This window comes from Manis javanica, chromosome 15 (assembly GCF_040802235.1).
Source record: "Manis javanica isolate MJ-LG chromosome 15, MJ_LKY, whole genome shotgun sequence".
NCBI classification, from domain to species: domain Eukaryota; kingdom Metazoa; phylum Chordata; class Mammalia; order Pholidota; family Manidae; genus Manis; species Manis javanica.
The window spans coordinates 21,213,483-21,235,918 of NC_133170.1; the positions used below are offsets into that span (position 1 = coordinate 21,213,483).

The following is a 22,436-nucleotide window of genomic DNA, read 5'->3' on the forward strand; positions in this document are numbered from 1 at the left end:
GGTTAGCAAATGCTTCCCGTAAGAGTGAAGGAGTGAATTTGGGAAGATGGGCTGGAGTGAGTAAGATGAGTGGAAACGGGGGAAGGACTAGCAGACAAGAACATTCCAAGTGGAGAAATATTGTTACGAAAGCTCAGAGGTATGTTTAAGCTTGCATAATTCATTTGGGAAACTGAAAATAATCTGGAGTGGTTGGATCAAAGTGGATCTCTAGTGTCTGTGTCTATGAACGGAAACTCCTTTATCCCAGCATTTGTGACTTGCTGTGTGGGGAAGAAAGTAAAAGAGAATATAGTTCACTTTAACTGGGACTGGTAGGGTAGTGAAACATGAATAGACCCGGTTTTTCCCTTGGAGCTGAAAGTATGTCTGGTTAATGCATTTATTTGTGCATCAAAGATTTATTAAGTACTTATTTTACATCAGGCTACATGCTGGGTACTAGGGATCCAGAAATTTATAAGACCGTATACATACTTTGACTGTTTTTCAGCTGTAAAGTGTCTCAGACATTTTGAGAAGTAGTGGTGAGGTCCCTGAGAGAGCTGAGGGTGATAGGAGTACTTGTTTTCTGCCACAGGGAAGTTCTTCGCACTCAAAGAATTTTCCCAGAAAAAAATGAGTCAAAAAGGCAGAGATGGCAGCATGTCTCCAAAAGAGTGGATACAGCAGTAACCTCAAGGGTGACCTTGGGTTGTGTCTACCCATACCAGCTTGACCAGCAAAGTCTTCCTAAAGACAGGCTTGAAACAGTGTCATTATCAGGCCATCCCAAGTGTAGTTTAAAAAATAAATAGTACTGGAAACTGAAGAGTAGAAACATGCACAATTTATCATTTTCCTCTCATGGGAACAGCAAATATCTATAACACACATTCCCTAAAGTGGCCAACAGAGGCAGGATGATGGCTTCTGTTGTGAATATCTGGAAGGCGAAATTCCACTTATCTTTCCAGACTTCCTCACCCACTCAAAGGAGGGCCTAGAAAACATGGATGTCAACGGCCACGCCTCTACCGTCTATCCGTGGGACAGGAGCAACACTCTTCTGCTGCCTCTTGCTCACAGGAATGATGGTTTTGAAAAACCCAAGGCCCCATCTGCCTGTCCATTTAAATTTTTTCTCCTGTAGTCTATGCTGAGGCTGATGCACACCGGCCCACTGCTGCACGAATGTTCCAGATTACAGACCTTCAGATGTGTCAGTCTACCTCTTCACATGATATCCCAAGCACTTTTTCCTAGAGAGGAAAAAAAGAAATAGATTCTTAAAATTCCAAGTTTGATTCACTGTAGAAGTGAAAGCATATGCCCGTTAACTCTGCTTTCTTATCCCAGGCCTGACCCGAGGCCCGGAGACTTTGTGGAGGTTGGGGGAGGTTTGGAAAGGTGGCTGGCATTCTTGGTATGCCTGAAAGGAAAACATCGGCTGAGGATTTATGTTATACATCCAGAGGGAACAGCCTGGATGGGAAAAGGCTTTGATGCTGTACTTAACATTCAGAAAAGCAGACACTGAAAGGTTCGTGACTATGGCAAAGCTCTCCTTTCAAAGTGCTGTGGAATGGGTGGGATTGCAGGAAGGCAGGTAACTATGTGACAGTGTTCCACAGAGAGGAAAAAGGGCCAAGGAGTAAATTAAAATCTCACGGTAGTTTATTTAGCATGTTTTGCAGATTGAGTTGCTTTTCATTCAATTGATTCATTTATTATTCTACAAGTACTGGCTGAACATCTATGATGTATGTTACAGTAACGGCAGCTATGAGAGATCTAAGGCATCAAAAACATGGTCCCACACTCCCAGGAGACACAGGATACTGAGATAGCTGGGAAGTCTGAGCTCCTGGAAAATTTGTGCATGGCATAGTGTTCCTCCTTCCACACCACTGCAAGTCCACCCCAGAGGGTCACCAAGATACGTGGGGCCAGTGAAAGTTCCTGCAGGCTGGCTGCCCAGTGTCGTCTCTCTTTCCTCTGCAGGGGGACTGAGCACAGGTCTCATCCACATCCCTCTCACCCTTTCACAGCTCACCAACTCATGAATATTCCTTTATCAACATCCTTCACTTTGCAACTCTTTCTCCGTTACTTCAGAAAAATGAGTCCTTGCTCTCATTCTGTTTCCTCCCTCCGTCACTTTCCAGCTGCGTGCTCCAAATTAAACCTCGCTATGGCCAAGACTTAAGGTTAGGATTTATGATGACTTGGAAAAGTAAACTAATAAATTTTGAATTGAAACTACAAATGATAAAGAACTACTGCCATCAAATTCTAATGCCTTTGAAAATTACAAATTCCCTTTATGATTTTTATTGAAAAATCCATCTATTTTCTCTAATTGGAACTGTCTTTCTCTGTAGCACCTGCAGCCAAATTTAAAAATAAGTAAATAAAAATGTCTGTATTCTTTTTTCTTTTCTCTTTTTATTGGCTTACTAGAATTAGAACTCCCATTTTTCATAACAGATTTACTGAAATATACCATGAAATTCATTCTTTTAAAAGTATGTGGTTCAGTGGCTTTTAGTATATTCACAGAGCTGTGCCACCATCACCTCTGATTTTAAAACTTTTCATCACCACGAAAAGAAGGTCCTCGTCTATCAGTCACCACCCATTCCCTCTCCTCAAAGCCCCAGGAAACCACTCATCTGACTCCACAGATTTGCCTATTCTGGGCATATCATATAAATTGAGTGATAAAATATATGGCCCTTCTGTCTGACTTCTTTTACTTAGGATAATGTTTTCAGGGTTCATATATTTGTTAGTACTTTGCTCCTTTTTATGGGTGAATAATATTCCCTTGTATGGATATACCACTTGTGGTCTCTCCATTCATCATTTGTCATTAATGAACATTTTGGCTGTTCCCATTTTTTGGCTATGCTGAGTAATGAGTGCTGCTATGAACATTCATGTCAATGTTCTTATGTGAACATTTGTTTTCAATTTTCTTGGGCATGTACCTAAGAGTGGAGTTGGTAACTATATTTAACATTTCAGGGAACTGCTGAATTACTTTCCAAAGGGGCTAGACCATTGCTAGACCTACCAGCAATGCTGCATTGAACCAGTATGGGGGTCTCAATTTCTCCATATCATCACCAACACTTGTCTTTTTATTTTAGCTATTCTAGTAGGTGTGAAATGGTCTCTCACTGTGGTTTTGATTTACATTCCCCTGATGCTGAAATGAAGCTGCCGAGCAAGCAACGTCTCATGTGCTCCTTGCTCATTTGTATATCTTCTTTGGAGAAATGTCTATTCAAATCCATTGCCCATCATGAAAACTGGGTTTATTCTTTTTATTGTTAAGAGTTTATTACATATTCTGAATATTAAGTCCCTTTTTAGATATAAAATTTGCAAATATTTTTTTCCCATTTTGTGGGTTGTCTTCACTGGTATCCTTGGAAGCATGGTACAAACATGGGAAATAAGAAAGAATGGAAGACTGGGTAAGCGCAATGGGCAGCTGCTGAAGACCATGGTGGGCACGTCAGCCCCTTAGGTGAGAGGACCTGTTCTTTCCTTCTGGTAGCAAAGAGATCAAGCCTGTTTGAGGCTCCAGGGCCATATGGGCCATGTCTAGGGCGGCCTTAAACCTGCTGCTGGTCCTGGGACCATTCTAGGGGGAAGAGGACTAAGGATAGTGTGGAGCAAAGGCCTGTCCTCTGGCGAAGGGCTTGAACAGACAAAAGTGCTCTAGACCTATTGAGATTTAAAGCTCTGGGGTGAGGCGTCTTTACAAAGTTGCCCTTGTGCAGCCACTTAACATGGCAGTTTTGAGGAAATCTCAAGGAAAGGGGATAAAGGATGGGAGAGGGGTTGAGACTAAGGCATGGGGATGAAGCTGTCTGTTCTGCTTGATGGCATGTAATTAAAAACAAATGAAAATTTAACTGCTTTTATTAGCTCTAGTCAAGATATTCCCTTTCAAAATGGCTAGGTCCAAGCAGCAATGATAAAATGTCACAAGCCCCAAGTCTCTGCCTGGGGATCACCCTGTGCATTGACAACACCTGCGAGGGTAGGGAATCACCTGCCTCTCCTCGTTTCACTGCCAGACTTTGTTTGCCTGAAAAACTGGTGAAAAACAGAAATTATATCTATCTAAACATTTTACATTTTCAACATTTCTTCATTTCCTGTTACATCTGACTAGTCCCTCTCCCCCAACACACACACTCCACATATCCTTTGGGAGCTCAGTAAATATTTATTGATGATGAAGATAATCACGAAAAGTATGTTCCCATCAATGGGATACATCTCTTGCCACTCAAGTGTCCTAACCCCATGAGAGTGGCTTCAAAGACATGTTCCCTCACTTAAATAAAACATTTTCCATCCATCTCCTCTGAATTCTGGGAAGATTCATCTTTAAACAGGATGCACTTACCCATCCTCCATGCTGCTGGACCCAGGGCGAGAAGTTGTCTCTCAGGTACTTGGTTCCAAAGCCCAGCACCCTGTTCATGGGGTGGTTGTCGACAGCAGTGAGCTTGGCTGTGACATCTATTGCAAGGGCTGCCTTAAAGCCCTGAGCTCTGACCTCCGACTCTCCCCTGGTGTCCACTCCCCTTAGGAAATGGTCTGTGATGGTCTTGAAAACAGAGTAGGACAGCCTGTCCTGGAAGGTGTTCATCAAAGTCTTGTCTCTCTTCAACTGTGTACAAGAGGATAAACATTCAGCAGAGCAGCTTGGCCCACCCAGTGGGATTGACTATTTAGCTCAACAGTGGGCCCTAAACATCCAACGGAAAAACCCTGGATTCTAGTTTCACCCATGGAACGCTGTCCTGCAGGCACGTACCTGCTCTGTGAATTCATTTCACTGGGACAAGTCAATAATAAAAGTGGACAGCCCGTTCATCCAACATTTCATAAGTGTTCCCTGAAAATTTACAATGGGCATGTGGTGTGGATGATTAAGACACAGGCCCTCACGCAAGGGCTCACCGTCTACCGACAACTGCAGTACAGTGCCGAGGGCTTTGCTAGAGGTTGTAAAATGGATAGAATCCAAAGCCTGGAGATGACTGTGTTGGCTGAGACTCCCACCCTGCCTCTTACCAGCTGTGCAACCTTAGGAAAATGAATTGACCTCTCAGCATCCGTTTTTGTCATTTCTAAACTCCAATGATGATGGTACCTACTTTATAGGATAATTGAGTAAAACACTTACTTAGCATAGTGCCTGATGTGGAGGAAGTGCTCTGGAAATGTTAGAAATTAGTAACGATGTTGCAAGAGCACAAGGACAACAGTGAAGACCCCGAGGAGCATGTGTTTACTTTAAAAAGACAAACACCTAATCCATCCATTGTTTTCCATTGTTCTAAATGATCTGTCTTACTTTGTGCCCCTCTCTTGAACCTTGTATCTCTGCTTTACCTCCTTTGGACTGCTGTACCTTTTAGAGAAACCAACACCACCTCTGCTTCTTTTGAAAAATCAGAGCCACATGTGTCATAAAGGCATATATCACTCTCATGTAAAGCCATGCTTGGAATGTCTGTTAACATGGTTGTCAGGAGAAAGCAGGAATTTCTTAGTGGGCCAGGAAATGTTCATTTGAAAATCCTCTAGCTCTACCCTTGAGGAATGATGAGCTAAACAGGTTGTCAACAAATATTGTTTCTAAAAGGGATATTCTGGGAACGGGTCGGATGCTCCATAAAGATTTTGGTGGGGCCATGTACTTTATTGGAACCCAGCCAACAACCCCCAAACTTTTGGGAGCCACAAGAGGCATATCTGAGCCATAAATCTGAGGCAGGAGGACCAGTGTCATCCACACCAATAAAGACTCCTCTTAACCAGTGACCGAGGTGAAGAGGCTAGACTCAAAACCTCACTGGGCGGCCAGGAGCCTGGACTTTGCCAGAACAGTTAAAGAATCCCACGCTGGAAAGAAGCCCCTCCCACAGGGAACCTGGCTCCTCCCATTATGCCCCTTGGAGCTCCAGGGAGGTGGGATGAGACCCCTGCAGACACTCTGTGGCCATGGGGAGCCCCTCCTCAGTGTCACTGTCCCACTCTGGTGGGAACTCACCCCCTCACAGCAAGTCACACCCGTGGGTTCCTATTAGAGGTCTCTATCGGAAAAATCATGTTTCCTACGTAAATAATGAAGAGAGCACATCAGGCAAAGAGAGGTATTCACAAGTGGTCATTTGTGGGTGAAAAGGAAACGTCTTTATACCCAGAGGGGTCACCTTCATGCTGCCTCCTGTCCCTGGCCTCCCCACCCTACTGCAAGTCACTGCTTTGGGAGGCCAGGGAAGAGGTTGCCATGAGAGACACAGACTTTCCAGCTGCAGAGATCGCTGGAGGACATCTGATAGTCCCCTCCCAATTCAAGGGCTGAACTGTTGGCTGGCATCTACTAGAAATTCTCCTTGTGACAGGAAGATCATTCCTTCACAAGGCAGCTGGCTCCTGGCCCCAGTGGGAAGCCCCGAGTCCTAGAAAGTTAACTCTTAAAATGGGGAGAAATAAATTGCCCCATATCTCTTATCCACTGATCCTAGTTCTGGAGAAACACAGGGGTGTCCTTAAACCATGTTCTATTTCCTGCCTCCTCTGCACCCCTGTCCACCTCTACTGTGGCCCCAAGCTCACATACCACCTCCTCTTTCTTTAGTCTGATATCCCTGGTTTTCTCACTGTTTCTCGTTCTGCACCATCTCGCATGCCCTTCACCTTCCTGGTCACCTCTGGTCACACCTCTGACAGGCATGACAGGAGGCAGTGAGCACGCTGCAGTGGGGAAGGGCGGCCGGCCAGGCAGTGCTGCTTCCCCCTCCCGCAGAAGCCCAACGGAGCCTGACTTCCTCCCCGTGGATCATAGCAAAACAAGGAAATTGCTCTCCTAGCCAGCCCGTCAGTCCCCAGAGACTACTCAGCAGTCTGCGGGTGGTGGACATGGGAGAGGTCACACTCAGAAACCCTCCTGACTCCAGTGGGGGCTTGCCCAACTCCATCTGAAGGCACCCCCATGTCTCCCCACCTCGAATGAAGGGTCTCAACTGCTAAATGGCAGGATATGCAGAGTTCTCCAAGTAACACTAGCCAGCCTCCCTGGCCAAATAGCTAAGAGCAACCTTGAACAGAGAAGAGTTCAGCCACTCTAAGGGGAGATTTCAGGAAGGACTCCAGCCTTGGAACAGCTGTGGGACACCGATATCCAGGCTGCAGGGCAAATGCAAGAGTCAATCTAAACTTCCCTGAGGATCAGCTACATGGAGAACTAGATTCATACTTCTCTTCAGCAAATTTTAATTTATTGGTGTCTTTTGCAATAACAAAGTTATAGTTCTCATTTCCAAAAATTCCAAGAAGGCTCCAGAAGGTTTACTTATTTTTTCCAAAATGATTCATTTTTGAGATGTGGCCAGCGTGATGAATTTTGACTCCAAGGAAAATAAAATTTAGGACTAAGTGGAAAGCAGAACTTTGAAAAGGAACACAACCTGGACCCCAATTCCATTCTCATGTACCAGTATGCGGGCACAGAATGAAACCACATTAACTCAAGAAGCTCCATACCTCCTTTTCCAAATGATCCCCAGAATATTTCAGCAGGTCAACGATTCTGGCTATTATTTGGTTGTCGTCATCTGTCACAGGGAAATTCCAGTTATTTTTTTTTAAGTAAAAAGATAACCTTAAATTTTTCCAGTGATGAGGCTTGTGGCCTGGTCAGGGATTGAGGAAGACATGTGCTTTGTAATTCTCAGCAGATTAAATCTTACCTCGCCTCTGCTGATCAGGCACGAGTCATCCCTCTCCCCCAGGCCCCTCCTTTCTGCCATTCCTCCTTCCCTTAGAGTCCTGTTCCCACCATGAACTTCATCACTCTAGTTACTGTATGAATGCTGCTGAAGACATTAGTTCCACTACACACGATCCTATCACTGCAGATGTTTAGGAGAAATTTCTCTCTGGTCTTTAGGCTTCTCCTGAGCAGACGGTGCTTTTTCCATATGGACACCGTAAATCCCCTATTTGATCGTATACCCGCTTTGTGTGAGCTGCTGGCAAGTGTACAGCCAAATGGCCTCCATCTAAGGGAGGACATGATCTTCCAGGCCTGCATTTTGGGAATTAAACTCATTCCCAAGTCCAACTTGTTTTCCTGCTTTTGTTTCTTTTTTACATTATCTTTCATAAATTTAATTTATTTTACTAAAGTGTATATTCTATATGCTAATTCCTTACAACAAGGTGGGGAATAAATGCATAAAACGGATAAATTCTCCCACCCCAAAGGCAGGCAGAGAGAGACGGCTGTAGCTGGTGTGTGCTGTGCGTGCTGTAACGGGGAGCGGAGGAGGATTTTTCTTACCTCACAACATGCTACTAACTGAACATGAGGGAGACGGTCATTGCTATGAAACAGAATCCCAACGAGGAAAGCCAGTTACGAAGAGAACAGAATTTTTAACTTGTGGCCAATCTCTGAAGTCATGGTGTCCTCGTGTTTGTCCCAGACAAGAGGGAAAGAGAGGCCAGGAAATGAATCCAGCATATCATGTCCCAAGAAGGTCTAGTGAAGGGCAGGTACACGGGACGTGTGATACTCAGGTCACCTGGGAAAGGCGAGCATTCGTGTCTGCACGGCCCATGGGTCGCCGTTACCCAATGCCTCTCAGGGAAAGAAAGCTGCTGCCCCAGGGGCCTGGAGTGGAAAACAGCCCTGGCTTCAGCGTGGCTTAGGGGTATTGCTTTATACCTCCCAGACACACATGAGATTGCAGAAATGGAGACGCTGCTTCTTAGCAGGCTCAGAAAGGCCCTCCTGTCCTCCAGTCCCCCACCTTCAGCTCCTGCAGCAGCCGTGGTCCCCACAGTACAGCACGGCCCGGACAAACTCTGCCGTCTGCTTCCGGCGCTGGGAGACTCCAGTACTCCGATTTGGAGAGAGAACTTCTGCCCTGTGCTTTAGTGTGTGCCCACCCGGAGTCCCTCTGCCCCCCGCCGCCCACTGGAGTTCGGGGAAAGCGAGCCGAGAGGACTGTCCTTGGTGAGGGAAGGCAGGACTGAGCTACTACTCCTGTGGCGCTTGGCCCTGCTCTTCTCAACTGCAGAATTCTGCCGTCGGGTGGGACCTACAGTCCTAGCTGGAGCTACCGTTCTGCTGACAGCTGACCCAGGCTGGTGGCTGCTCATTAGTTCTGCAACGTGTTCTGCACCAGAGCCGGTGTCTGACAACACCCTGCTTTTTCACAGGAGGCCAAGGCAACAGCATAAAGCTCTGGGCTGATGCTCCCCCTACAACCAGTGCACTCCCATGGGCACGCTGGTCTTCGGCCATCACTAACATGACTAAATCTGATGCTGCATGTTCCCTGTGGACAAGGTGGAGTGCACCCTGTGTACCTCCTCCTCTCCCTCAGCAGAAGACTTTTCTTTGGCCTTTGCAGTGAAGCTGGCCATCTGCACACTCCCTTTGGCTTGGGCTGCTCTCTCCAGGCCAATGTCAGGCCCTTAGTCCCTGGCAGCCGAGCTTCTGGAGTTGCAGCGTCCTGAGCTGAAGAAATGTGTAAGTGCTTGTATACCTCTGCCCAGCAAACACTCAGCCCAGCACAAATACTCCAAGGGAAGTTTACCTTTCTTAGAACTTGCAGCTCTCAGTTGGAGTATCTGGGGCTGGGGGCCCTGGTAGACCACCAATCTCTCTTCTGACTGGAAGCTTCCTTCCTGGTAGAGGAGCTCTTCTGGCGGTGGCCAGGAGTTCACAATTTCAGCAACTCTATTGGCAATGCAAACAACTTTGGGGTCCACAGCTGAAACAAGACAAAATGGTGCTAAGAGCCCTTCCCAGAACTTGGTCTAGGTCACTGGTATATGCAGTTACCGGAAATGAAAAGACCAGGAAAGTGCCCTGGGTGGGTATGCAGGGAGGAGCACGCAGAGAAATGATAGCCACCTTGAAACAACCACCCGTCTGCACCCTCCTTTTGAAGTCTTGCAAAATTAGGGTCCTCTTTCCCCTTTGCACGGGAAGAAACACAGAAGGGAGCGCCCAGTTCTTAGCTTGAGGGAGTGCTCATGATGCCGTTATTTTTACTCTTTTTTTTTTTGGACATCCTTTATATCTTGGAGAGCTGGCTCCTGTGTGCATAGGAGGGCATTCAGTAGTTCCACAAGCCTTTGGGGGTTGGTCACTAAGGGAAGAGAAATACCCCTGCTCTTGGGCCATGTCCAGCACTCGTGCCCACCGCCAGGTAAACACTGAACTCCCGTGGCTCATGTGGTCATGTGTCTCCCTGCTCCTCCAAGTTTGCTGGGAAACATCCAATTCATGCTGATAGGTAAATGAGGTCGCATAAAGTACAACTCACAGCCTTGGAGAATTTACAATCAGGAAAAATATTGACATGACTTGCACACTTAATTACAGAACAATGCATTTGGGAACCTGAAGGCTTAAATGGCTTTGGTCCCCTTAGTTGTAGCCTGTGAGAGACCAGTGAGCTTTGCCCCTGGCCAGGGATGGGGTCCAGTGGAGGAGGCAGGTGGTAGTGCTGAGTTATTTGGGAGTAAGATTTTCATTGCTGATTCATCACTAGGTTCTTACCTAGTACTATAGAACTTTACATCCAAAAGCAACAGGATATACATTCTTCTCAAGTGCACATGGAACATTCTCCAGAATAGACCACATACTAGCTCACAAAAAGAGCCTCAGTAAATTCCACAATATTGAAATTCTACCAACCAATTTTTTCAGACCACAAAGGTATGAAAGTAGAAATAAATTCTACAAAGAGAACAAAAAGGCTCACAAACACATGGAGGCTTAACAACATGCTACTAAATAATCAATGGATCAATGAACAAATCAAAATAGAGATCCTGAAACCTGTCAGAAATGAGAATGGAAAAATCACGACAGACTCCTCCAAGTTTGCTGGGAAACATCCAATTCATGCTGATAGGTAAATGAGGTCGCATAAAGTACAACTCACAGCCTTGGAGAATTTACAATCAGGAAAAATATTGACATGACTTGCACACTTAATTACAGAACAATGCATTTGGGAACCTGAAGGCTTAAATGGCTTTGGTCCCCTTAGTTGTAGCCTGTGAGAGACCAGTGAGCTTTGCCCCTGGCCAGGGATGGGGTCCAGTGGAGGAGGCAGGTGGTAGTGCTGAGTTATTTGGGAGTAAGATTTTCATTGCTGATTCATCACTAGGTTCTTACCTAGTAGAAACCTGTACAAACTCTGTCTTTGAGCCATACAGAGCAGCCATATCATGTGATATTTGAAAAACAATTTAATTTACAGACTAGAATAAAGTAACAGAGTGGAATTTTGATCAAAAGATTGGTGTGTGCGGGGGAACTGTTGGGCTTTGTACATCAGGATAGATAAGAGAGGCCTGTGCCCCATGAAAGGCAAACTCTGCCATCCTACGGGGCTGCCAAGGGACCTCTGGCCCTCTCGCCCTGGATTCCTCCCCAGGGCCTTGGCGCCCCCCTTTCACCCTCTGGACATTCACTGGAAAGCCATGGCAACTGACGCTTGATCCATAATGCCTTCCTTTAAAAAAAGGCATAATGGCTTCTTTGAAAAGCCATATGTCTCATGCTCTGTCCACAGGGTTTGAAAACAGAAAAGGAGAGAATTAGAGAAGGAGAGAAAGGGATTGACACATTTCCTTCCCATTTTAACAACCAAATCAAATATACTTTCCATTTTAAATCAGCTTACTGCGGCCCAGCCTGCGCTTGAACACTGGTCACCCAAGGCCTCCGGCAAGGAAATGGCAGGAGTCTAGGTCCCAAGGCCAGAGGGCGGCATGGAGACAGGACAGGGGAGCTTGTATTCCCTGCTTGTGTAACCTTGCGCAGCCTGTCCGGGTGAGCAGCACATGCTCTTCCTTCAGGAGCTGCCCCTCACCCAGCTCACACTCAGGCAGATGAGGGCCCCAGAGGCTGCGTCTCCTCATACTCCAGCCCCACCGTGTGGCAGGGCCGTCATAAGGCCAGCAGGCCCAGAAGTACACAGTCTGCCTACCCTTGTACAGTGTATCGATCTCCACAAATTGGTGGGCATGCAAAGGAAACCTGTGCAGGAAAAACTAAGCAAACGCATTTATACTCAGATGAACTAGCGCTAAGGAAGATTCCCATTTGAACGCGTTAATTCTAGACGCTGAAAAAATAAAAGATTTCCTTCTTGTCAGAGTTGGTAGGCAAGGGACACTGGATGGGGGTAGGGAGAGGACAGCCTGCCCATCCTTTGAGGCCTGTTTTTTGGGGGTAGTGTGGGGCCAAGGAGAGCAGGGTTCGAAAAGTGTGTCAGCCTTTCTCCTGAGGCATTTGCTTCAAAGAGAAGAGGCAGGGAGTTTGAGAGATTTCCATAGCATTGAGACTGCTATTTCCCAGTTCCCATTTCCTTCCTCCTTAGCAACAGACCCCTGAAACGTCAGCGGAGTAATGGACTGAGCTGAAAAAACTCCATTTCCCAGCTTCCCTTGCAGTAAGGAGTGGCCAGTGAGATGTAAGCAGTTGAGTGCAGTTCCAAGAAAGCTCTCTCAAGGGGAGCTGAAATATCTAAAAAGCCACCCCTTTGTCTCTCCATTGCTTCCTCTGTCTTTGTGTCTGAACTTGGGTTCAAAGCAGTCACCTTGCAAAATAGGCAACTGTGAGGTGGGAGGCCACTAGCTGAGGGGTGGCAGAGTAAGAATTGCCCAGTGCTGGTGGAGCTGCTGTTGGGCCTGGGCAGCCACACTTTGGTCTTCTATATGGGAGACAAAAATAGCCTCTGTGTTATTTAAGCCAGAGTTATTTGAACTTCCTACTATGTGTTGCAGAACTATCTTAACTGCCACATTCCACATGGAGTGAGTCAGAGCTGTGGGGCAACAGAACGTGCACATGTAAAAGAACCTGGGCTCGGAGTTTCTAAAATTGGTATTGATGCCCATTTTCCTGCATCCTAAAGCCTCTCGCTACTAGACTTTGGTGTTGGGACATAACCTCATAGTTCTCACTTAAGCCTGGTGCCTGAGTCCTGGAAATGGTAGCACAGGCTAAATTGTGACCTTTGGTTAAAAGACACCAGCTGCTAAGCTCTGATTTACACGTGGCAGAGTAGAAATAGAAATCAAGGCCCTCTTGAGTCACACACAACACGACTGCCCACATTATTGTCCGAACAAGAAAGAAAGGAAGGTGAAGGGGGTAGCGAGGTACAAACTTCCAATGATAAAATATATAAGCCACGGGGATGAGAAGTACAGCATAGGGAATATAGTCAATAATATTGGAATAACTTTGTACAGTGACAGCTGATTATCACACTTAATTGCGGTGGGCATTCCATAACGTGTATCACCATCACATCCCTATGTTGTACACCTGAAACTAATATGGTAGGTCATATGTACTTCAATAAAAACAATGGAAACATTAAAATCAAGTGCAGATTTACAAGAATAAACACAGCAAAATTATGAATATAATAAAACTTCTGAAAGTGGAAAAACAAAAGCAAGCAGGGAAAGAGAAAGGCAAGGAGGGAGGATAAACTACACATACATGTCGAAAGCTAAGCCTCTTTAGGAGGCACCCATTTCTACTTTTTTAGGGAAATCTATATATATCTCAAGAAATAGCTTGAAATTTTAGAAAATAAAAAAAGGCCAAGTGATACTTCAGTAGTATGGAAATTCAGAATCCTTTATCTCAAGAAACCAAAAGATTGAGGTCTGTAGAAGCGTCCTCTGTCCCCTGGCAAAGTAGCCGAGCAGGGAAGCGGGTGTCACTTCAGGTGCCCCCCAACTGCTCTGCTGGCTCCAGAGCTCAGCTGCCGCCCCTGGCAGGAGGGGCCTGGGGTCCCACGACAGGCTGGGCCAAGGAGGACTTCCCCACCTGATCCCGACCCCAACTCCTCCTGTTCTAAAAACTGTAAGTCTCACGAATGGAAGTTTCTCTGATCCCAGTGAATGACCTAAAGCTGGGCTGCTTCTCCCACTAAGCCGGGACATAGTTTAAAACTGAGACATTACTGCCCCCTGCTGACTGATTACTGACCAGCCCAGCAGGAGAGGGTGGGTTTCTTTTCAAATCTGGGCATTGGTCACTGGGCATTGTTGAAAGGGAAGAAGATGCTTATGCCAAGGTTTGTGGATGAAGCGCAACGCTCTGTGATAAAGCTGTTCGGAAAAATGTTTTATTCAATAGCATATGTTTTGTCCCACTGAGGGAAGAGTTTGTCAAAATGCTTCTGAGTTGTTTTCTTTGGGTGGCTTATACTTTGAAGAGTATTTTTGTATATAGCTACCTAATCTTTCCATCCATCCTAAGAGGGAGGGAGTGAGGGCTACCCCCAATGTACAGATGGAAAAACAGAGGCCGAGAGAGGTGAGCTGGCTTCCCTCAGGAAGAGCAAAAGCCTGAACCCATCTAGGGCGCTTTCCTGTGTATTGGCCTCTGACATAGAGGATTTGGAATTTGGGCAGCAAGCTTATTTATAGACAGCAGAGAAATCCAGTCCCATCACCCCTTACTGCCACCCTCTTCCTTCCTGCTTAGTCTTGAGAGAAGGAGAGTAATTGTTACTGAATATTAGAAAGTTGGGAAACTGAAGTTCAGTGAGCGCCCCGCCAAAGGGCGCATTACCAGCGAGGAGCAGAGGAACTACCACGCGCGCAAAGAGCAGAGATTCTGCTGCGGGAGAATCCGAGACCTACCTTCGTGCTTTAAGCACCGTTCCACGGTAGAAAGGGACCTGGACCCTGACTGACGCTGACGTCCACCCTCAAGGTGCACTGTCCTTTGACCCCGACGATGGATCTCTGTAGACGACCTCAGAGAATCTTCCTCCTTCTCCACTACTCCAAAGAATGTTCTCCAAGACGACTTTTTCTTGGCAAGGATTATGGGCTTCTCACTGGGTTGGGAATTTCTCCAGGCCCATGACACCTGTGTCCCTGACTCGTTTGTGGAGCAACTCCCCAGTCCTTTCTGGGACAAACTTCTTGTTCTCAACCGCTCTGGCGAGAAGACAGCAGAGTTGTTCTTGAAGACATGCTGTTTGACATAGAACTCCAGGATTTTGAATTCTAGGCTATTTGGGTCGTCATCATCCAGGGGGATCTCCTCCAGGTCACACTCTCTGGTGGTACACATGGCGGGCCTGCAACAACAAAGTCCACATATGTCCTTATACCTGTGGGCAATCTACCCCTGGGAGTTCAGGAGACACAGGGGTGCAACTCCGTGAACATTCATTGAGCACCTGATTGTCCTTACACGGGAAGGCAAGGGCAGAGCCAGGGTTGTTTCTGAAAGTTCAGTCGTATAGAGATGAGGAAGGGAGACAGGTACATGGGTAGGTCCAAAGAGGGCGACGTAGGTGCTACACCGGAGGTCAGATGGCTGGTGTGGGGAGGAATCAATGGCTGCAAATAGAGAGCAAGCCGAGGCTCCCTGAAAGATTGAAGGATTTAATGGGTGAGTGGGTATCGGAGTTAAGAGCAGGACTGGAAGAAGTTAGATGAAAGGTGAACTTAGGATGTGTTTGAAGAGCAGCTAGAGAAGTGGAATAGCATAAACAGGCATTGTGTAGACAGCTGGGGCTCAGGGAGGTAGTGGGACAACAAGTGAAATGGCAGTCAGGGCCAGATTACGGGGACCTTTGAATGTGGGACTGAAAGCTTTGCATATTCTCTTGTTGCTCTATCAGTACATTTAAAAAGGAGCCTCAAACAGTGGGCAGCAATTAAAAGTCTTCTTGGGAGAGGGTAGGTGGGCCAAGGAAGAAGCGAGCAATATTTGGGGTCCCTGACCCTTCCTGTTCCCTCTCCCAAACTTTGCCATCTGCTCAAGCTTACAGTTTTGCTTCTGTTTCTTGCCATATTTGGTGTTCCATGCAAGATTTCATCTGAAAAAAAAAAAAATCCTGCTATTTTTACAAAATTTGAAGAGCATTGTTGGAGGCAATGGAGAGCTTTTCAAAGTTTTGAGTGGGAGGGTGATGTGATCACAGGCATGTTTTGGAAAGATCATTAGGAAAATGATGGGGTAGAAGGACTTCACCTTTATTTCCATATGAATAACTGGATGGATATAATGAACTGACTTTGTCAATTTTAGCTTTCATGAAATAATCCCTTTTCTGGTTTCTTGCTGGGAAATAATTTCTTTTTAATAATCTGCCTTGCATTCTTTTGTCATATAGTGAGGACCACGTATTCTTTTTAGTTCCAGAGGCCAGAAAGCCCAGACCTACCGACTCTCACTGGACTAAAATTTCCTAGCAGCGGATATTCTGGAAAACAGCGTGGGCTTCCTGACCTAACCAATGACCAGCTGTATTGGGCAGGTTATTTCACCTCTCTGAACTTGAGCTTCTTGTGGGTAAACTGAAAATATGTTATCTTGGAGGGATATTGTGAGGGTATAAGATAATGCATGAGAAATCTCAACACAGAACCTGGCTCAAAAATGGTAGCTACTGTGCTCGCTTCGGCAACACATAACTAAAATTGGAACGATACAGAGAAAATTAGCATGGCCACTGCGCAAAGATGACATGCAAATTTGTGAAGCGTTCCATACCAAAAAAAAAAATAGTAGCTACTATGTTTTTTCTTGTACAACAGACATCGCAGGTCCTCTGAGTCTGTCATTGAGGTGGCTCTTAATTAGGTCTCCTTCCTTTAATGGTCCTATGTTAATACTGTCTTTTGGTATATGTAGGCATATGTTTTTGGCTTATTAGACAGATGTAGTGATATTAATGGGATGGCTGGCATATCCCTCTTTCTCTTTCCACTGTATTCTCTCAAACTAGGACCAACTTAAAAAGAAACGGGACAATAACTGCAGAGAGACTTCGAGCGTGACAGGATACAGATAAACTGGACTGCATACAGACAAATTGCACTGGGTGTCTGGAGGCCAACGGTCAGGACTGGCTCAGCTTCTAAATTGCAAGGTCCTTGGGCGAGTCACTTAATCTCTTTGGTTCTTGGTTTCCTCCTCATATATTCTCTAACTGTTCCTGAAGGTTCTACTATTTGAAGGAGGGGCTTCCTGTCTCCATGGCTGTTTCCTCTCTTTTATTTGGAAGGGGCTCACGCTGGCTGATACAGAAGCTGTTCACCTGAGGAACAGCTCCCTGGCCAGGCCCCCAGAACGCAGTGGCCCCTGGCTGGGTGAGTTCTGATGGAAGTGCGGCAGGGAGGGGGCTGCAGGGGGCTGGTCCAGAACATCAGGTGCAGATGGAGGGGACTGAACTGGATTTCCCAGTGTCACCTTGGGCAAAAATGCAAAGCCTGAGATACCCACTACGCACGCAGAAATATTTCCATGACTCCTAAGCCCCACAAACCTGCCTCAGGTAAGCGGGTGTAAGCAAACGCTTGGGGGTACAATGTGAAGTGGGGGCCCTGGCCGCTGTGCTTCGTCCGGTTTCATCATTTTTCTGTCCAATGCCAGGGCTTCAATAACCATTCTTCCCTCATTTTCTCCCAATTTAACACTCACAACAAGCGCCACAGCGAACCTTGTGCTCACAGCAGCCACGTCCACTTCGCGGTAAAGCACCTGCGGCCTCCGGCCTTCCCACCTCCGCCCCACCCCCAACGCATGCGCACAGACCCTGGGCCGTGGACTCCCAGGTGTGCGGAGAAGGGGCCCAGGCCAGAGACCAGAGCGGGACTGTGTCAGGCGAGGATTCGCGAGATTTCTAATTCGAAGCTTTCCTTTGATTCGGGCCACTCAGGACACCGTAGGCGGGAAGTGTGCAGGGCGGGGCCGAAACTGCATCCTCGGGTGGGATGCTACGTGCAAAGCTTCTGAAGAAACTCCGTCTAAGTTAAAAGCGAAATAGAGCAGAACAAAAAATGAACGAAAGTTTTCTAATGGAGTGTGAGGACTTTAAAACTGTGTGCGGTGTAGCTGGGGAAGGGAAAGAAATAAGTTTGTCAAATGCTGGTTCAGAAGCAGCCTCGGAAAGGGGAAGATGGCGCACACAGCCCTTCCGCTTTGTGAAACGAGGTTTTTGCGGTTTTATAGGCTACCCAAAACTGAGTAGTCGGTCCAACCAGTAGGCCAGGCCAAGGATGAGTGAGGAGCGGAAAGCTCAGCTGTGCTCAGGCAACAGCTGGGTAAGGAGCCCCCACCTAACGGAGGTGGAGGTGGGTGCTGTGCCCAGGGCCGGGGAAGCTGAAAGAATCCATGGGGACATAAATACATTTAAGAAGTGTAGGTTTTTTCCCCCTACAGTCAGTCATTGTAAATGAAAGGAGAGCTATTATCAAATTTATAGCGAGGTCTTACTATAGAGCAGCAGTGGGCGAGTTTATCATATATTAGATCCCTTCTGCCATCAGCTATTTCTGTTGAGAATAAAGGCCCAACCTGGGGCTTACAAAAACTTCACCCGTAAGTTTTATGCTTGTGGAAAGGAAGTCTTGGGTGGGGCCCCTGAGGGCTGATTCAGAGCCCGGAGGGGAGAATTAGCAGTAGGCTTATTAGACCTATGAGGCTTATTCTAATTTGATGACACAGTGGATGTAACTCTGCTCTTACTACACTATTTACATGCTCTCGCAAACCAGTCACAGCAAGGTTACAGAGCTGCCTTTGCTGGTGGATTTTCCCCTCCTTGAGGGTTCCTTTCCCATGACCCCCTAAATGGCCAGAGTCCTTCGGGTCTCCCTGCAGCCTGGGTCTCCCTGGCATCAGCAGAGAAGGTGCTCTTTCCCCAGGTAGCTCAGCTGGGAAGGCCACAACCACGGGGAAACACCTAAGGTCCCGTTATTTCCAATCACAGTTTTGGGATTTTTCTATCTCTGGATTGTTTGTTGAAGTTAGATTTCACTTCCCTTCCTGTGGCAGGTCATGGATAAGCGTACAGAGGAAACATGTGCTGCTTGGTTCCATGCACAGAACCTGCTACGTACAACTAGGGCCCAAGTAAGCTGGACAGAACTTACTCTCCACTCCATACATGCCGCGTCTACCTGTCCCAGTGAGGGGTGTGTAGGACCCCTTGGCAACAGGCTGTTCAATGGAAGAGATGACTTCCATTGCTCTGGATAGACAGATGAGGCCCGAGTGTGACTCATGGGTATAGACGCTTGTCCAAAGGAAGTTTTGCAGGCCAAATAATGAGTTTCAATTTTGTCTGGTTGCCTTGAGCCTGCCCTTCAGCATCCTGTACTTCCTTATGCACTTCAGGAGCAGTCTGACCTTTTCCTGGTTCCCTGAACTTAAGACTTTAGTGTCTTCATTTCTTGCCTGTTTGTCTTCTCTAAGAATGACACGTTCTTTAATCCTGAATGAAAAGAGGAATGAAGTAAAATGCCTACTTCCTACCATGAAGCTAAACAGGAGGCAGGAAGAGAGCATGAGCAAGTGCCCGAGGTCATATTAATTAAAGAAGGACTAAGTCTCTGAGTGTAAACAGAAGGGGTAGGGGAACCCGTGGGGGTGGGGGAAGGAGAGGCGTTTCCCATTGCATGGGGGCCTTGCACTCAAGGACATCTCTAGAGGGTCTGCAGGACTGGACCTTGTGCCCAGGTTTCTTGCAAGGTACTCAGGACTCTAGGCTCAAACCCAGGGGTCCCTGTCCTCAGCCTCATCCTTGTGCTAGAAAAGGAATTCAGGATCTCCATGGCTCCTGGCCATAGACTGTCTGTCCTGTCATCACATACCTTGTCAGAGACTCAATGAGAGACGACTGCATGATGTTAAAAATGATTCTGCCAGGTAAAGATTCTTCACTGACTTACCTCAGACTTTCTGTGGCAAAGGAAAAATGAAAGAGAAACCAAATAGCTTTTGCTTTTCTGGAAACCCCAATAAACTAGGTTCTTAGCTGTCATCTACTTACTGAGACATAATAAGAACTTTAAAATAAAGTCAGTAAATGTTTCCCCTAGTTAGATTGCATCATTAGCAAAACCAAGACTGAAGACCCAGCGGTGTCTTCCCAGGAAGACAGAATGAAGACTGACGCCTCCTGGTGTTACCTGTTTTTGAAGCTGTGAGTGGTTTCTCCGGCTTCAGGTCAGGTGGTAGTAAAAATATTTCTATACCTGAGTCTCCACGGAGCTTAAGAGGGTACTGTCACCTAGTCGTCCTGGCTTCTCAGTTAGGAAGGCTCCTGTGATCTAAGATTCCTCTGGGTGTAGCCTCTTCAGGTTTAGCACTAAGGCTTAGAAAAGAATTGCCACTTCCTTGTTAAGCCCCGCCCCCAGCTTTTTAACTGAAGGAGGGGCTGAACTTTGCCCATGTAATTTAACTCTAAAAGGAGTTCTATACCTTTATCAAGCTCTCTCACTGCTCTTTGGGACAGTTTGCTGGGTTTTCTGGAGGGTTCTTTTCTTTCCTTCTATATCATCATTTTAACAAATGTTTACTGACCACCAAATATATGACAGGTAATGTGCACATATTTAATCTTAACAACATTGAGAGGCAGGTGTTATAACACCTATTTTACAGATGAGGAAACTGAGGCTCGTAGAGGTAAAGTATCTTGCCAGTGGTCCCTATCAGTTGAGCTGAGATCCAAACCTTGGTCTTTCTGGCTTCACACTCTATCATGTTACCTCTCCTTTGAAAACCAAAGATTGTATTCAAAGGGAACTACTGGAAAGTATTTAAAAACTAAAGCTAACTGAGTCATCTAGACACCAAAAAACTCATTTAAAGACCGTATGTCACAATTTTAGGGCTAGAATTCCCTCTGTATATGAAAGAAGCAGCAGCTACATATGATTTTATGTTCTACTCAGATTCTTAACTGAACTAGACACTTAATGGCCACGCATGTGATTGTGAAGCCATGAGTGCTGAATGGCTGAAATGTGGAGATGAAGGAAGTGTGAATGGTGAAAGAGGAATTAGGCTAATTTCATAAAAGTGAGGGAAGAACTGTCTGTTTAGATATTAGGCAAACAGGTCTGTGAGACACAAACAGTGGTTATGGGACAGTTAGTTCTTTGGTGACCAAAGTGGATTTTAGCCAGCAAACTATTATTTATTGCACATAACATGCGCCTGTCTAGTCAACTTAAAGGGTATTGAAGAAATATTAAGAATAGTTCTTCTTTTTTAAAAAACTTACAGTCTTTTTGGATAGATGAGATATAGTCATTTGAAACAATCCAAGAATCAACAAATGCATAAATCATAAGTAAATCACATAGTGTGGACTACAGCTGTTACTGGCATTCAGAGTTACCTAACTTAATGACAATGGAACAATTTAGAATCCAGTGAGGTGTTGGCAAGTTAAGTACAAACAAAGGAAAGGTTGGCACAAAGAGGCAGGCTCATTGAGGACAGAGAATGTCCCCTTTCTGGAACTTTCTCGGCTTCCTGGATCTGGATGTCTGTTTGTTTCCCCAGATAGGGAAGTTTTCAGCCAGTTTCTTTGAAGAAGCTTTCTGCCCCTTTCTCTCCTTCTGGGACTTCTGTCATGAGAGTAGTGGTCCACTTGATGGTGTCCCTTAAGTCCCTTAAGCTGTCTTCGCTTTCTTTTATTCTTTTTTCTTCTCTGATTGGATGAATTCCGTTACCCTGTCTTTGAGGTTGCTGATCCATTCTCTGGCTTGCTATTGGAATATTCTGTTCAGTTACTGTATTCTTCAGCTCTGTGATTTCTCTTTGGTACTTTCTTATATATTCTGTCTCTGCTGAAATTCTCACTGATTTCATGCCTTGTTCTCCTGAAGTCAGTGAGCATCTTTGTTATCTTGAACTCCTTATCAGGTAAATCACTTATCTCCATTTCATTAAGGTCTGTTTCTAGACTTTTATCTTGTTCTTTAGTTTGGAACCTGTTCCTCTGTTTTTTCATTTTTCTTGACTCTCTGTCTTGGTTTTTGTGCGTTTGATAAAGCAGACACCTCTCTCCGTCTTGATGGAGGGGTCTCGTCTAGGACATGATCAGCTGGCCTGAGCCCTTGATTGTATCTCAAACCTTAGCGATTGTCACAGCTGCCTTCTTTGTTGTTTGTGGCTCCCTCCTCAGCAGTTGAGGGTGTGCCAAGACCTGTCAGTGTCCCAAAGGTGAGAATCATAGTCAACATCTAGAGGCAGGTTGATTGGAAGCCAGACCCTCAGGCAGCAGCTGGGAAAGTATGTATGTAATTAGGGCCCTCCCAGTAGAAACTGGGAGATGGGCATTTTTGTTCACTCCCTCTACACTGGAACTGTGTGTATAGCCATGGAAGGGTGTACTTCTGCACCTGTTAAGAACTATTTCTTTATTTGTTACAGTCTTGTGGGATTTGTGAATGCATGCCCGGTTGGGTTTCAGAGCCAGGCTTCCAGGGAACTGTCTCTTGGGCAGCATCTGCAGAAGCTTGGGGCCCAGATACATATACAAGGTCTACACGGGAGATACTGGCAATTCAGAGTGGGCTGGAGGGAGAAGGCAGAGGCAAGC

At 46.1% G+C, this 22,436-nt stretch overlaps 1 protein-coding gene and 1 non-coding gene across 6 annotated transcripts; one reads left to right on the forward strand and one right to left on the reverse strand.

Annotated features, from left to right (window-relative positions):
• Nucleotides 1-370: 370 nt before the first annotated feature.
• BCL2L14 (BCL2 like 14) lies at nucleotides 371-20,206 on the reverse strand. Of its 5 annotated transcripts, XM_073222636.1 has the most exons (8): nucleotides 20,011-20,206; nucleotides 19,693-19,780; nucleotides 15,862-15,911; nucleotides 14,719-15,164; nucleotides 9,624-9,800; nucleotides 7,561-7,631; nucleotides 4,409-4,675; nucleotides 371-1,241 (listed from the first exon to the last, which is right to left on the reverse strand). In XM_073222636.1, the coding sequence occupies exons 3-8, from the start codon at nucleotides 15,909-15,911 to the stop codon at nucleotides 1,203-1,205; spliced, it is 1,050 nt and encodes a 349-aa protein (XP_073078737.1). In that variant the 5' UTR covers nucleotides 19,693-19,780; nucleotides 20,011-20,206; the 3' UTR covers nucleotides 371-1,202. The 5 variants fall into 5 exon arrangements, with proteins under 5 accessions (XP_073078737.1, XP_073078738.1, XP_073078739.1 ...); XM_073222637.1 differs by lacking the exon at nucleotides 19,693-19,780; XM_073222638.1 differs by lacking the exons at nucleotides 15,862-15,911; nucleotides 19,693-19,780.
• LOC140846643 (U6 spliceosomal RNA) lies at nucleotides 16,486-16,592 on the forward strand. Its single transcript, XR_012125978.1, has one exon. It is a non-coding gene; the product is annotated as a U6 spliceosomal RNA (small nuclear RNA).
• Nucleotides 20,207-22,436: the final 2,230 nt, after the last annotated feature.